The following is a 14,995-nucleotide window of genomic DNA, read 5'->3' on the forward strand; positions in this document are numbered from 1 at the left end:
AAGTTTAAGGATAAAGGGAGAGCCTTGGCGCAACGGTAATATTATTGTCACGGGTTCAAGTTTTGGAAACAGTCTCTTGTGTAAAAAAAGAGAGTAAGGTAAGGTTACGTACACCAAAATGGTGTGACTCCTTTATGAGCGAGACTAAGAAAAAAATAACAAACAAGAAATACCATAACAAAATTTGAATGTTATTCATGAAATGGAAAGATTTAATTATGAGTGAGACTAAGTAACTCACAGAACCAACTAATTTGGAATGGAAACATACCATAACTCATATCTACTGCAATAGCAATACTAATACTAATTATATACATATCTAGCCATTGAATTTAATTAACAACTTAATAATGCATAACACTAACTAAGCTTAAAATTCATAAATGTGGCATAAAAGCAAGGCATGTATTGCAGTGAAAAGAGGAAGATACAGAAACATACCTTGGTTACGAAATCAACGGAAGCCAGAGTGGCCTCATAATTAGAAGACACGATTTGTTTGAAGGAAGGTTGAGACAGTGGAGAAAACTTGAAGCGACAGTGGAGAAAACACTATGTTGTTGTTAGGTTGTTTCGCGAACAGATGTTTAGCCATACTGAGGGAAACATTTGCTTGGTTGCTGCTTGATTTTCTTACGAGGGAAACATCCTCAAGGAAATTCTTTTTTCTACGTTTGCTGCTTGATTCACAGTGGGAATTCATTCTTTTCTCTTTGGTCATTGATTTGAGCTGGTTAGAGGTCAAATATTTCTGTGTGATTGCAAAATACAACAACTTGTAAGATTGTGATTTGATTAAACTACCAAACAAAGAGCATAATAACAAATCAATAGAATAGAGAAAAAACCAGTTATTCAAGAATTTACCCGAAGGCTAAAATGGTAAATTGAAGTAACCTAAAACATATATATATATATATATATATATATATACTCATCATCATTAGATTCGATAATAATCCTCGCTCATCTCATCGCGTTTTGAGAGTTGATTTTTTTCTTCTTCCTTGTTCGTTTTCCATCGCTTCTTCGTTCGTTCTTCACCGTCTTTGGTTCCTCTCGTCAAAGGTATTTATTTTTCCGTTCATAATAATTTTCATTTTCTTGCCTGTTCTGTGAATTGGGGCTTAGGGTTTGTAACCTTTTTGAATTGAGGCCCGCTTAGGGATTTTGAGAAATCATGGAAATGGAATTGAACAAACCCTCAGACTTACTTCAAAAAATGCAACATCATCCTTCATCTTCGTCTTCGTCTTCTGCTGCTCCTACTACCCCCTCGGAACTAGTCAGCAGATTTCGTCTTCATCTTTCTCGTCGTGGTCCATATGATCGAAGGTCCCCACCACCTGGTGAGTGAGTTTAACATTTATATTGTTCTGTTGTTCGTTCGTTCGTTATGTTTCATTCACTATTCTCAATATTGTCTGTTAATGAAAGATGATAATGTGTTCCACTGTAGAGAATTGGGGCTTAGGGATTTTGAGAAATTGAGAGTCTCTTTGAACAAACCCTAATTTCTATAACTATCGTAATTGGTTCTTCTTTCTTATTCTCAGACGTACGTCAAAAAATGCCTGCTGCTCCTCTGAAACCCCGCAGAAGAAGCGCACCCCGCAGAAGAAACGCAATTCGTCAATCTCTGTTACCAACTGGTGAGTCTGTTCGTTAGTTATGTTGATTCACTATTCATTCCCTGCACTTCAATGGATATATATTCTGCGTTCCATTGTAGCTAATTTAATCGATGATTAATTGTTCCTTTCTCTACTTTTCTATCAGATTTTAATGAGATCAAAGATCCTATCGAAAAGGATAGGATAACCAAATGTGCCACTTTGGCAATACAAGATTATAATTCACATACTCAGAACGACTACCAATTGGTCGTTATTGATGAGTTTATTTCGCAAATGGTTAATGGTTTCCTTTACCGCATCACATTTCAAGCTATGAATGCTGACAAGGAATATGCAACTTTCGAAGCCTATGTGTATAGCAAAAGAGATCTCAGACTGGTTATTGATTTCATAAAGGTTATTCAAATCAAGATCAAAGGGACCAGTACTTGGTAATTCATTTTAATCTTATCACCAGATTGTTTGTCATTTTTTCAATATGTTTCTTTGCATCTCAAATTATTTCATGCATAGCAATGCTTTCCACCCCCTTTACCATACCATATGGGTTTAGCCTCATTTTTTCGTAGCTTGTCATTTGGGGTTTTTAATTTGCCACGTTTAGCGTCCTGAACATGTTCATGTGAATATCAATTGAGTTTTTGTTCAACGAAAAAGGGGATAAGCAAGGTTGTCAAAATCGGGACTTTACTTCAAGTTCGAAGGGAATAGCGAAATCGGGACTCGTAAAATCGCAATCAGAATCGAAGGATTTTACTCAAGGACTTTTGTAGAATCGATATAGGAAATTGTAAAATCGCAATCAAAATCGATGGATTTTACCAAAAAATAATAATACTAAATATATGTTATAAATAGTTTATAGTCATAAATGACTTTGTTTATAAAAAATTGTAAAATCGCAATCAAAATCCATGGATTTTGCTTATTTTAGGATTCTACTATGGATTTATGGATTTAAGTCGTTGAAGGTGAAGAAAGTCGCAAAATCCTGGATTTTAGGATTTAAGTCGGGATTTTGATAACAATGGGGATAAGGCTAGTCTGGATGTTAGCTAACTCCTAACAAAAATATCTATTTGCTTTTCTTCTTTTCATAATTTTTTGTATTTCCAGTTCTGTCAATTCAGTCTATATAACCTCTTGGAGAGCCTTCTATATGATTTATATGATTTGGCATATATGCTCATTTGGTTCCTGTTTACATAATTATGGGTCTTTTAATTGCGCTTGTTTTGTTCAGGTACAATGGCACTCTCATGCAGCTGGTAAGTGAGGTTCTTTATACAACATTTTTCATATATATATATATATATATATATATATATATATATATATATATATATATATATATATATATATATATATATATATATGGGTTTTGTTACAAGCCACCCTTTGGTGGTGTCTTTTATCAAGTCACACCTTAAGGTGTGATTTTCACTTTTTAGTTATAACTTTGCTAAAAGACACCTTCATAAAAGTAAGTTGGTGTCTTTTCGCAAATGCTCATAGAGTAACTTGATAAAAGACACCTTCACAAAAGGTGAGTTAGGATCCATTGACAAATGACTTATACCAAATCTCAACCGTTAATTTTAATTGATCGCATGTTCAAATTATATCAACAAATGAAACTAATAAAAGACATTGCAGTGTATCAGAGAACCGCTAATTGTCTAATATTATGAAACATCAATAATCTCACAAACCTTGATTCTGCATTGTAGGTTCTACACAACTAATTGTTCCAAGACTTAGGCTAACACCCCTTTAAGTCATTGTTCTGAGATTTAGATTTTGAACTTTCCATCATTGACAAAAAATTAGAAAATAACATTACAGATTCGTGAGTGATCTCTAATTGGCCATACAACAATATATCAATCCTCAGATAGATTTTGAACCTTCCATCATTGACAAGAAATTAGAAAATAACATACAGATTCGTGAGTGATCTCTAATTGGCCATACAACAATATATCAATTCACAGTTTGGAGACAAAAATTGTAAAATGGTATGCAATATAAGCTTTTTTTTATTATTGTATCATTTAATTTAATAAAAGTAATTTGAAACAAAATGGTGTTTTTTTTTATTGTAGTTTGGATGCAATTTAGTGACATTATTCTGAATAAATATGTTTGTGGTTTGCTAGGTCAATGCATTGTTATATGCAGGGGCTGAAGTTCAAACCCCTGACACCCCCTCTTATTCACTATAAAAAGTGAATTTTAGCAACTAGGTTAGTTGACAAAAAAAAAATCTTTGTGGTTTCTCTAAGTATGTTAATTTTTTAATTTTTTTACGGAATCAACTTTTATATTTTAGTCTCTTTAGAAACTTTCTTCAAATTTTGGTCTCTCTAAATTTTCTGTTACCAATTTTAGTGTTTCTTTTTCACAAAAGTTCACATTGCATATTTCAAGTGATATTTTTCTATGACGTGTCATTCAAAAACCTTAAAATATCATTAATAATTTTAACTATTTTCATTAAATCTTTATTAATATATGTATGACTTTCAATTATATATTAAATTGTTAAATTAAAGATTAAATAGTGTTAAGTCATTAAAGTAATGATATTGTTAGAGGAATTTTTTTTGATGGACGAAGAAGTAATAGTATATGAAGTAATAGTATATGAATGCACTAAGGGACATTGTCATAAAACGAGCATCAATGTTAGGTTTCTTGGATTAGATTCGTTTATGTTTTATTTTTATTTTTGTGTGTCTCAATTTGTTCTTCCGAATTAATTTTGTATATTTTTTAATTTAGGAGGATGATGCTCCAATTGTCATGGAGGTGAAAGATCGTAAGGGAGGTATTTATGGAGATATTTATGGCCTTATTAAATTTGCTCAACAGCTCAGGATGCCAGATGTGGGATCACTCGTGATAAAACAAGATGTCATGGAAATGGAATTGAACAAACCCTCAGACGTACTTCAAACAATGCAACATCATCCTTCTTCTTCGTCTTCGTCTGCTGCTACCGCCTCTGAAATAGTCAGCAGATATCGTCTTTGTCTATCTTGTCTTGGTCCATTTGCTCGAAGGTCACCACCACCTGGTGAGTGAGTTTAACATTTATATTATTCTCAATATTGTATGTTTGTTAATGGATATGGTTAAATGAATTTAATGGAAGATGATAATGTGTTCCACTGTAGAGAATTGGGGCTTAGGGATTTTGAGAAATTGAGCGTCTCTTTGAACAAACCCTAATTTCTATAACTATCATAATTGATTCTTCTTTCTTATTCTCGTCAATCTCTGTTACCATGTGGTGAGTCTGTTTGTTACTCGTTATGTTGATTCACTATTCATTCCCTCCCTGCAATTCAATGGATATATATATATATATATATATATATATATATATATATATATATATATATATATATTCATTCTGTCAGCATAAGAAAGAAATTAACTTGTTGGAAGATGATTAATGACATGATAATGTGTTCCAATGTAGCTAATTTAATCGATGATTAATTGTTCCTTTCTCTACTTTTCTATCAGATTTTAATCAAATCAAAGATCAAATCGAAAAGGATAGGCTAATCAAATGTGTCACTTTGGCAATACGGGATTATAATTCACAAACTCAGAACGACTACCAATTGGTCGTTAATGATGAGTTTATTTCGCAAATGGTTAATGTTTTCCTTTACCGTATCACATTTCAAGCCATGAATGCTGACAAGGAATATGCAACTTTCGAAGCCCATGTGTATGGATTTGGAAAAAGAGATTATGATTATTTGGATCTCAGAAAGATTTTTAGAATCAGGATGCAAGGGACCAGTACTTGGTAATTTATTTTAATCTTATCACCAGATTGTTTGTCATTTTTTCAGTATGTTTCTTTGCATCTGAAATTATTTCATACATAGCAATGCTTTCCACCCCCCTTTACCATACCATATGTTTAGCCAGTTAGCCTCATTTTTTCGTAGCTTGTCATTTGGGGTTTTTAATTTGCCATGTTTAGCGTGCTTCCTGTCCTGAATATGTTCATGCTTGACATTTTGATATTTCAGAACAGCATGCATGTGTCATGCCCCGGGTCCCACTAATTTGCTTACATTGTAATTTTAGCTTTGCTTTGCTTTGCTTTTTACTCAGTTGTTTCCCTTTCGTTCCCATTAATTATTTTATGATCTTTTTCATCTGTTCCTATGCAATTTGGGTTTATATTTAAAAACATTATCAGCACATTCTTCTTATTCTTTTTGTAAACTCGTTCTCAAATTTCCCCTGTAATGTGTTTGTATATATTAAAAACAGAAAAGTTAACATCCCCCCTATCATGGGGCTTTTAGCCATATTCCCTTTTTTCTCTTGAAAAACTAGACAATCCTTGTCTATATATAAAGAAATAAATTTAATAAGTACATATTAGTCGTTTCGATCAAAGTAATTATTTTACGGCCACATAATTTATGCATTTAACCATTCCACCCCCAACCTGTGCTCCACCTTCCCCACTGGCCACTGAACATTTTGGTGGCAATATTGGAGTTGCCGGAATCTTATATCGTCGATTTATACTCCCCGCCTTTCTCTGTTTCAACTCTTAGCTTTCCTCTCCATTCCACTCGTTGGTGGTAGTAGATTTGCCTGTTTGTGCGGCCTTCCCCCCATCTGCAAACATTGGACCTCGTTTAATTGTTGTAGGTAAGTTGTTGGTAAATAGGGGTGGCAAAAATACCCATGCCCACGAGTACCCGTGGGTAAAATCCATCACGGGCACGGGGTGGACAACTAAACGGGTATAATAAATGGGTATTTGACTACCCATTATTATATGGATATGGACACGGATTTGATTGTACCCATACCCACGGGTATCCATACCCGATAACAAATTAGGTAAATTACTAAAATATCCTTATATATCTTATCTTATTACTTAAAATTGTTACCTTATTGAAAGAAATTTTGCTGTCCACCTAAGATTCCTCATTAACAAACTATTTTTATTTTCAATCTTTTTAATTCATCTTATTAAGTTCACGTTTCTACTTCATTCATATCATAAAACATATCATATGGATTATGTAAGAATTATGAATTTTCTATGAATTATATGTATGATTTATGAAATTTTGAATGGATGTTTAAAAGTTGAAGTTTTTTGGCAATTAACAAAAAGTTATTGTTTGTACAAAAAAAAAATCAAAAATCCATGGGTACCCATGAATTCCCATGGATACCTCAATACCCGTGGGTACCCACGAGGGTATGGGGCGGGCACGGGTATCATATTTATCTAACAGGGCGGGTACGGATATCATACTATCCGTACCCATGGGTACCCATTGACATCCCTATTGGTAAATGAATGGTGGGGCAGGTCTGCGTGAACAATTCTGGAGGAACCTTTGTCCGGATAGGGGTTGCGGGGTGGTGGAGATCCTGGACAGTGACTTTTGTCTCTTATTAATCTTTTCAGCAATGGGTGATGAACTGTACAGGCTTGATACTTGGGCTGTGAATATATAATTCTTTGTCTTAGAAGGAATATTATGTAGTCTACCATTTTGCACTCAGCTACTTTACATTTCATGTGAATATCAATTGAGTTTTTTGTTCAACAAAAAAGGGGATAAGGCTAGTCTGGATGTTAGCTAACTCCTAACAAAAATATCTATTTGCTTTTCTTCTTTTCATAATTTTTTGTATTTCCAGTTCTGTCAATTCAGTCTATATAACCTTTACCTTGATTCTTGGAGAGCCTTCTATATGATTTATATGATTTAGCATATATGCTCATTTGGTTCTTGTTTACATAATTATGGGTCTTTTAATTGCGCTTGTTTTGTTCAGGTACAATAGCACTCTCACGCAGCTGGTAAGTGAGGTTCCTTATACAACATTTTTCACACACACACACACACACACACACACACACACACACACACACACACATATATATATATATATATATATATATATATATATATATGAGTGTGTGTGTGTTAGGATCCATTGACACCAGGTGCAAGTCAAATGACTTATACCAAATCTCAACCGTTAATTTTAATTGATCTCACGGTTCAAATTATATCAACAAAAGAAACTAATAAAACACATTGCAGTGTATCCGAGAACCGCTAATTGTCTAATATTATGAAACATCAATAATCTCACAAACCTTGATTCTGCATTGTAGGTTCTACACAACTAATTGTTCCAAGACTTAGGCTAACATCCCTTTAAGTCATTGTTCTTAGATTTAGATTTTGAACCTTCCATCATTGACAAGAAATTAGAAAATATCAGTACATATTCGTGAGTGATCTCTAATTGGCCATACAACAATATATCAATTGGAGACAAAAGTTGTTGCTTCAATTTCCACTTTGAGGAATTAGGTTTCGGTGACTGCTATACCAGAGAAGAAAAAGAAGAGAGAATTGCATGTGTCTCGTATTAAATTTGTTTTCTAATATGATAGGTTGTATATTATAGACCATTGGATTCAATGGTTGAGATTGTTAATCACAACACTTACATCCGGTGTCATTGGATCCTTTATATCTGTGTGTGTGTGTGTGTGTGTGTGTGTGTGTGTGTGTTGTTCGCATAATCATTTCATATTTTCATTTTCTTAAAACTGTTTTCATTTTCAAATTTTCAAGATTTAGAAATATGTTTGTTTTTAGGGCAAATTATACTCACCTCCCTTAAGGTTTGTTCAAATATCACGCACACCCCCTCTATTTATTAAATAAACACTTACCTCCCTTGAATTTTCACTAAATAGGTATCTTCTACCCTTTTGTCCAAACGGCGTTAGCTTGATTCCGTTCTCAGATCCCCTTCCATCATCCTACTTCTTTAGTTTATCGATTCATTCATTTTGTCACCAGATTTTAACACCCCCACTTTCCTAGATATCTCAAGAATTTTTTATTGGTAAAGAGATAACTAGATTTTACTCATCAACACAAACAATCTCATATAAACAACGATTAAAACCATACAAACCATACGTTTTTTCTTTCTTTTAGAAAATACCCAAATTTGATATGGGAATAGTTTTAAAGTCAAATGTTGGTCAAATTTTTTTTAACTCAATGAAAATCAGGAATACAAGAATTGAAAAATTTATTGGAGAATAAAGGAACTTGTTTGACAAATTTTGAATTTGTCAATCGGATACTTTCACTATAGTTTAAAGGAACTAACTTTATTAAGTGGAAATGGCCATGAAAACAATTACTGAGTGTTTTAATTCTGGAAGTGGGTGGATGAACATGAGTGCAATATATTTGTTTGTCAATAATGTAGGAAAGAATTGTAGTTGATAGAGGAAAAAAAAGTTCCGTCAAAATTATAACAGTGTTAACTTATAAGGGAGGTCAATGTTTTTTGAGAAATCAAGGGGATGTCAGTGACATTTGTACATACCTCAAGGGAGGTGTGTGTAATTTTCCCTTGTTTTTATGTCATTGTTTTTATTTTCATTTCCATATTGAAAATGTGTTTATTTTAAGCATTTCTTTGAAAATTAAAAAAATACTTTATATATAAAATTATTAAAAAGTATTAAAACGTACTATTTGGTATGCAATATAAGCTTATTTTTATTATTGTATCATATAATTAATAAAAGTAATTTGAAACAAAATGGTGTTTTTTTTTTATTGTAGTTTGGATGCAATTTAGTGACATTATTCTGAATAAATATGTTTGTGGTTTGCTAGGTCAATCTGAAGTTCAAACCCCAGACACCCCTCTTATTCACTATAAAAAGTGAATTTTAGCAACTAGGCTAGTTGACAAAAAAAAATGTTTGTGGTTTCTCTAAGTATGTGAACTTTTTAATTTTTTGACGGAATCAACTTTTATATTTTAGTCTCTTTAAAAACTTTCTTCAAATTTTGGTCTCTAAATTTTCTGTTACCAATTTTATTGTTTCTTTTTCACAAAAGTTCACATTGCATATTTCAAGTGATATTTTTCTATGACATGTCATTGAAAAACCTTAAAATATCATTAATAATTTTAACTATTTTCATTAAATCTTTATTAATATATGTATGACTTTAAATTATATATTAAATTGTTAAAATAAAGATTAAATAGTGTTAAGTCATTAAAGTAATGATATTGTTAGAGGAATTTTTTTTTATGGACGAAGAAGTAATAGTGTATGAATGCACTAAGGGACATTGTCATAAAACGAGCATCAATGTTAGGTTTCTTGGATTAGATTCGTTTATGTTTTATTTTTATTTTTGTGTCTCAATTTGTTCTTCCGAATTAATTTTATATATCTTTTAATTTAGGAGGATGATGCTGCTCCAATTGTCATGGACGTAAAAGATAATAAGGGAGATATTTATGGAGATATTAATGGCCTTAATAAATCTGCTCAACAGCTCAGGATGCCAGATGTGGGATCTCTCATGATAAAACAAGATGAAGGCGAGGAAGCTACTGGAGCATTGCCTGTTGAAATCAATTAAGAGGTTGTCTTGGTTAAAAAACGGAGTCTTTTTGTTTGTGTTATAAGTTGTATGTTAACTTTCTAGATAGTTTAATTGGGGTGGACTTTGGTGGGTTGAGATAACCTTTCTAAATAAAATTTGTTTGATGTTAAAAAAAAAATTGGTCGGCTCGGTTCAAATTGGTGGTGATTATTTCCGTTGTAATTTTCCTCATCCATTAAATGGTCTTTCAAACCATTCTCTCATCCTAAATTTGATCCCTTCTTTGAAGAACAATCTAAGATGAAAAACTACTTTCTTGTTCCCTCAAAACATTCTCTTGAGGCCTAACAAGCTGCTTTCCATGTTCATCATCTGAAACAAGATCTGATGCATTTTTATGAGTTGCATCAGTCTTATGTGAGCTGGATTCTGAGTTCACAAGTCTACTTTTCCTTTTCTTAGCTGCATAGAGCATAATGAAATTATTATGATTACAAATTTTAAGATGTATCAGCATCCTCATTTGTAAAATAAAAGAATTAATAAAAGTTAATACATTTACATCAATCACTTATAGGCAATAAAATGGAGCAACATTTCTAAAATGATATTTATATCAATCAATCAGGGAAAATGAAATTAATTTTTTAATTATTTCTGTCAGAAAACAGCATAGCCGAATCCATAAAGGAAGACAGACAAAATAAGAAAGCAACCAGGCCAAAAAACAACATGCCCACACATGAAAAACACCTAGCAGCACAGCTTCTTGCCGGCTTACCTTTTATTCATGTTTTTAATTTCATATGGAAATAATAATGAATAATAACCTCAATCAAAATCCGATCAAAATATAAATTTAAATTAGCCTCAAAAGAACAGCAACTCCTGACATAATCTTAATCTATTCGACCCACAATTAGATCATATTAAAATTCGTAAACTACCTCCAAAAAACTGCAATCCTATTAGAAAAATAGTTTCGCTTGTTATCTACGGGTGATGCAATTGATTCTGGTAAAAGAAGTTAGGATCTTTCAGCAAGAGGATTGAGCACTTGTCCCATAAAAAGGATTGTTCCAGTCAAATCTTCTCTAATTAGAAATAGGAAAGGATGGTCGGCTACAAAATCTAGTCTAGTTGGAGTGCGCATACTCAAACCCATACGTCTTTTAGTTACAGCACTGACTACAGCAGCTTCAGTGCCTTCCTCATTTACTTCAATGAAAGACTTTTGAAATATTTTTGAAACAACAAGGTCTTGATGTGCAGGAGAGTCCACCATTTTTGTCAGACCTCCATGTGAGAAAGGTAATCTTACTCCTAGCTCCTTCAACATATCAGAAGTTTCAAGTCCAAATGAAACTTCGAATCTTGGAATTCTAAATTCACCTACTTCGACTTGTTGGGAAGGAAGCTTGTCTTGTAGTAACTCGGATTTAGAAGCTACGTTCTTAACCAAAGCTGGCAAACCACATTTTTCATTTGGAAGAAAAATGTACATAGAGATTTGACGTTTATCTTTTCCTTGCTCATAAGGAAGACAGAGAACTTTAAAATCATTAAAAGCACTAATACGTTGCTTCTCCTTGCTGGTCATGAAGGGAACCTTGACCGAGTTACCATTTAGAAGGTGAAAATCATAGGGTTTTGTTGTCGAAGCGTCAAACTTCTGATTCCATGTTCCTTTAAAGTACAGTGCATTTGCAAAGATGAGCCTGGTTAAGTTGTCGACCGACCATTGAGGAAGAATTTCTTTAATAAGACCATTTGTCTCCTTTTCAGCCCATAAATTCACTTCTTTAGTCACTTCAGTAGCCTTTAAAAACCAGTTATACAAATCAGTTATAACTTATAAGTCTAAAAATTAGTTATGCAAATAGATTAGTTGAATTCTTTTCACTAATATTTCAATAGAAGAAATGAAGTTTTTATTGGTATATTTTCATATATTATGATCCTAAATTAATTGGATGTTAGAAAATTGTAAGGAGAGAAAAGTTGCATTCATCAATTGATTTCGTAGAAGTTGATACTTGTTGCACTAAGTTCATTTTAGTCGAATAGTTGTATTCTAAAGGAGACAATAATGTTGGTAATAATCACCATTCCCTTCTATAAATAAGCCCTAAGGTGTTACTTCAAAATCCTACTCAAATGAACATTTAAGTTTCAAAATTCTAGAATATGAGAAGTTTACGGATAAACGGGGAGCATTGGCGCAACGGTAAATTTGTTGTCACGTGACTGAAAGGTCACAGATTCAAGTTTTGAAAACAATCTCTTGTGTAAAAAAGAGAGTAAGGTTACGTACTATACACCAAAATGGTGTGACTCCTTCCCATCCCCTTTGTGTGCGGCAACTTTAGTGCAATGGGATGCCCTTTTATGAAAAATTTAAGGATCTCCATTCATGTCTTTTTAATGTTATTCATTAAATGGAAAGATTAAATTAGGAAGCTTAATTATGAGCGAGATTAAGGAAAAAATAACAAACAAGGCATACCATAACAAAATTTGAAAGTTATTCATGAAATGGAAAGATTTAATAAGGAAGCTTATGAGCGAGACTAAGGAACTCACAGAACCAACTAATGTTGTAATTACCATTATTACTAATTAGTTTCACAAAACATACCATAACACATATCTACTGCAATAGCAATACTAATACTAATGATATACATCTAGCCATTGAATTTAATTTACAACTAATAATGCATAACACTAACTAAGCTTAAAATTAATAAATATGGCATAAAAGCAAGGCATGTATTGCAGTGAAAAGAGGAAGATACAGAAACATACCTTGGTTACGAAATCAACGGAAGCCAGAGTGGCCTTATAATTAGAAGACACGATTTGTTTGAAGGAAGGTTGAATAGAAAGGGTTTTATCTACCCATACACCATTGACGAAAGAGAGGCGAGGTCCACCTGCAGGAGCAGCATCTTTGAGGATGATGGAAACGAGCTGAGAAGCAAAGGAGTTGAGATGATCAATGGATTCAAATTGGAGGAAGTCGAGAAGCTGTTGTTGTGTGGGACCCTCAGAGCCTGCAACCATGATGCTGAGAACAACTTGAAGCGACAGTGGAGAAAACACTATGTTGTTGTTAGGTTGTTTCGCGAACAGATGTTTAGCGATACTGAGGGAAACATTTGCTTGGTTGCTGCTTGATTTTCTTACGAGGGAAACATCCTCAAGGAAATTCTTTTTTCTACGTTTGCTGCTTGATTCACAGTGGGAATTCATTCTTTTCTCTTTGGTCATTGATTTGAGCTGGTTAGAGGTCAAATATTTCTGTGTGATTGCAAAATACAACAACTTGTAAGATTGTGATTTGATTAAACTACCAAACAAAGAGCATAATAACAAATCAATAGAATAGAGAAAAAACCAGTTATTCAAGAAAACTCTGAAGTAAATTGACTTACTAAAACTCCAAAGCTGAGACGTGAAAAAGAGGAATTACGGCTTCTGCGTTTTCTCTATACTTACTTTCTTTCAACCAGTTGCCCTCACTTCTCTATAAATAAGTTTGAAATTAGGGTTGAGAATAGCGGATACGTGAAGCCCAAGTTAAAAACTTACTTCTTTTTTTTGAAGAAAGGTAAAAAATTTACTTCGAACTTTTTTTTTAGGAGGTACTTCTGATAATTTAATAAAATGATAGGAGCCATGAAACAAACTATTTTTAGTTAAAATATTTTGAAACAAACTATCTTTTAGTTGAATAGATTATAATATTGTGAAATATTTTTAAAGATATTGAATGAAAATAAATTTATGCATATATGATGGTGAATTCTAGGGTGAGGGTCCAATTAAGTCCCTCACCGGTGAACCACTTTTTATACATCGTCGGATTTGATGAAAGGTTCGGATTTTTTAAAAATAAAAATAGAACTTTGAAAGATTGCTACACACAATCATGTCCCCCATATCTTCCACAATACTCATAGGAGATCTGAATAATTCATACGCGGTTGTCACGTAAGTAGCATACAGAGAAGATATTGTTGCGGCTAGAAAATGAAACTGAACGTTCCTAAATTGAACTTTGTTTTCGTGTCCTTGATGCCTTGGCATGAGGCAACAATGGAAAACATATCTATAGATAATTTCGTTTAATAATTTCAGTGAATTAGAAATAAAACAAAGTGAGCAGCAAGCAATTATTCTCATTTCTTTTGATTTCATTTTCATTGCAACATCTTTTTCAATTCTATTACTTTTTCTTAAACAAAATTGAATGGAAAAATAAAGGTGTGTCGATGAACCAAGGACTTATTTCTTTACATTGGTCCAAATAATATTTCAAGAACTTTCATTTGGGAAATACCTTGATTCATCTTCTCCATGGCTGCCATCATAAGCACCCCAAGAAATGTTAATGCAAGGGCAACATTGGTGGATATGGACGTTTGGTAGCAGAGAAGGGAGAGGAGGAGGGTGATGAAAAAGATGTGTGTGATCTAGTGTATACAATGTATAATAGGATGTATATGTTTGATTAATCTAATAGTTCTTAATTGCTATTATAAGTGGTCCACCGGTGAGGGACTTAATTGGACCCTCACCCTAGAATTCACCGTGTATAATAAACAAAATAGAAGATTACATATTTTTTCAAAAACAAATTAAAAAATTGTTGATAAAATCATGTTAAAATTACTTTAGACATTAATTAGTTCTACCAATAAATTATTAAATATTTAGCATCTAGGATCGAAGTAATATATGTAATTTGTTGATATATTATGCCAAATAAAAAAAGATTAAAAAATTTGAAAAACAAAACAAAAATAAATAGAGAACTTGAAGAAAAAATAATCTTAATTTTTTTTGAACAAATTTGTTGAATAAAAAAATAAAAAATATTAAGCTTATTGTAAC

General features: G+C 32.7%; 2 protein-coding genes across 4 annotated transcripts; one reads left to right on the top strand and one right to left on the bottom strand.

Annotated features, from left to right (window-relative positions):
• Positions 1-960: 960 nt before the first annotated feature.
• Positions 961-10,274, top strand: LOC146951457 (uncharacterized). Of its 3 annotated transcripts, none has more exons than XM_085747436.1 (9): positions 961-1,071; positions 1,159-1,352; positions 1,560-1,655; positions 1,783-2,071; positions 2,884-2,908; positions 4,425-4,719; positions 5,175-5,466; positions 7,485-7,509; positions 9,953-10,274. In XM_085747436.1, the coding sequence occupies exons 2-9, from the start codon at positions 1,184-1,186 to the stop codon at positions 10,130-10,132; spliced, it is 1,371 nt and encodes a 456-aa protein (XP_085603562.1). In that variant the 5' UTR covers positions 961-1,071; positions 1,159-1,183; the 3' UTR covers positions 10,133-10,274. The 3 variants fall into 3 exon arrangements, with proteins under 3 accessions (XP_085603562.1, XP_085603563.1, XP_085603564.1); XM_085747437.1 differs by having other exon boundaries at positions 1,169-1,352; XM_085747438.1 differs by lacking the exon at positions 7,485-7,509.
• A 670-nt stretch (positions 10,275-10,944) lies between these two features.
• Positions 10,945-13,458, bottom strand: LOC146951458 (serpin-ZX-like). The gene is made up of 2 exons (XM_085747439.1): positions 12,905-13,458; positions 10,945-11,915 (listed from the first exon to the last, which is right to left on the bottom strand). Exons 1-2 carry the CDS (start codon positions 13,367-13,369, stop codon positions 11,124-11,126), a joined length of 1,257 nt encoding a protein of 418 aa, XP_085603565.1. The 5' UTR covers positions 13,370-13,458; the 3' UTR covers positions 10,945-11,123.
• Positions 13,459-14,995: the final 1,537 nt, after the last annotated feature.

This window comes from Medicago sativa, chromosome 2 (genome assembly GCF_051527215.1).
Source record: "Medicago sativa cultivar Bolivia chromosome 2, Bolivia_mono, whole genome shotgun sequence".
Lineage (NCBI taxonomy): Eukaryota > Viridiplantae > Streptophyta > Magnoliopsida > Fabales > Fabaceae > Medicago > Medicago sativa.

Coding starts and splice junctions, on each gene's coding strand:
- LOC146951457 (XM_085747436.1), top strand. CDS start 1,184: ATGGAAATGGAATTGAACAAACCCTCAGACTTACTTCAAAAAATGCAA. Junction 2,072..2,883: donor ATCAAAGGGACCAGTACTTG/GTAATTCATTTT, acceptor TGTTTTGTTCAG/GTACAATGGCACTCTCATGC. Junction 4,720..5,174: donor TCGAAGGTCACCACCACCTG/GTGAGTGAGTTT, acceptor CTTTTCTATCAG/ATTTTAATCAAATCAAAGAT.
- LOC146951458 (XM_085747439.1), bottom strand. CDS start 13,369: ATGACCAAAGAGAAAAGAATGAATTCCCACTGTGAATCAAGCAGCAAA. Junction 11,916..12,904: donor CCGTTGATTTCGTAACCAAG/GTATGTTTCTGT, acceptor TGGTTTTTAAAG/GCTACTGAAGTGACTAAAGA.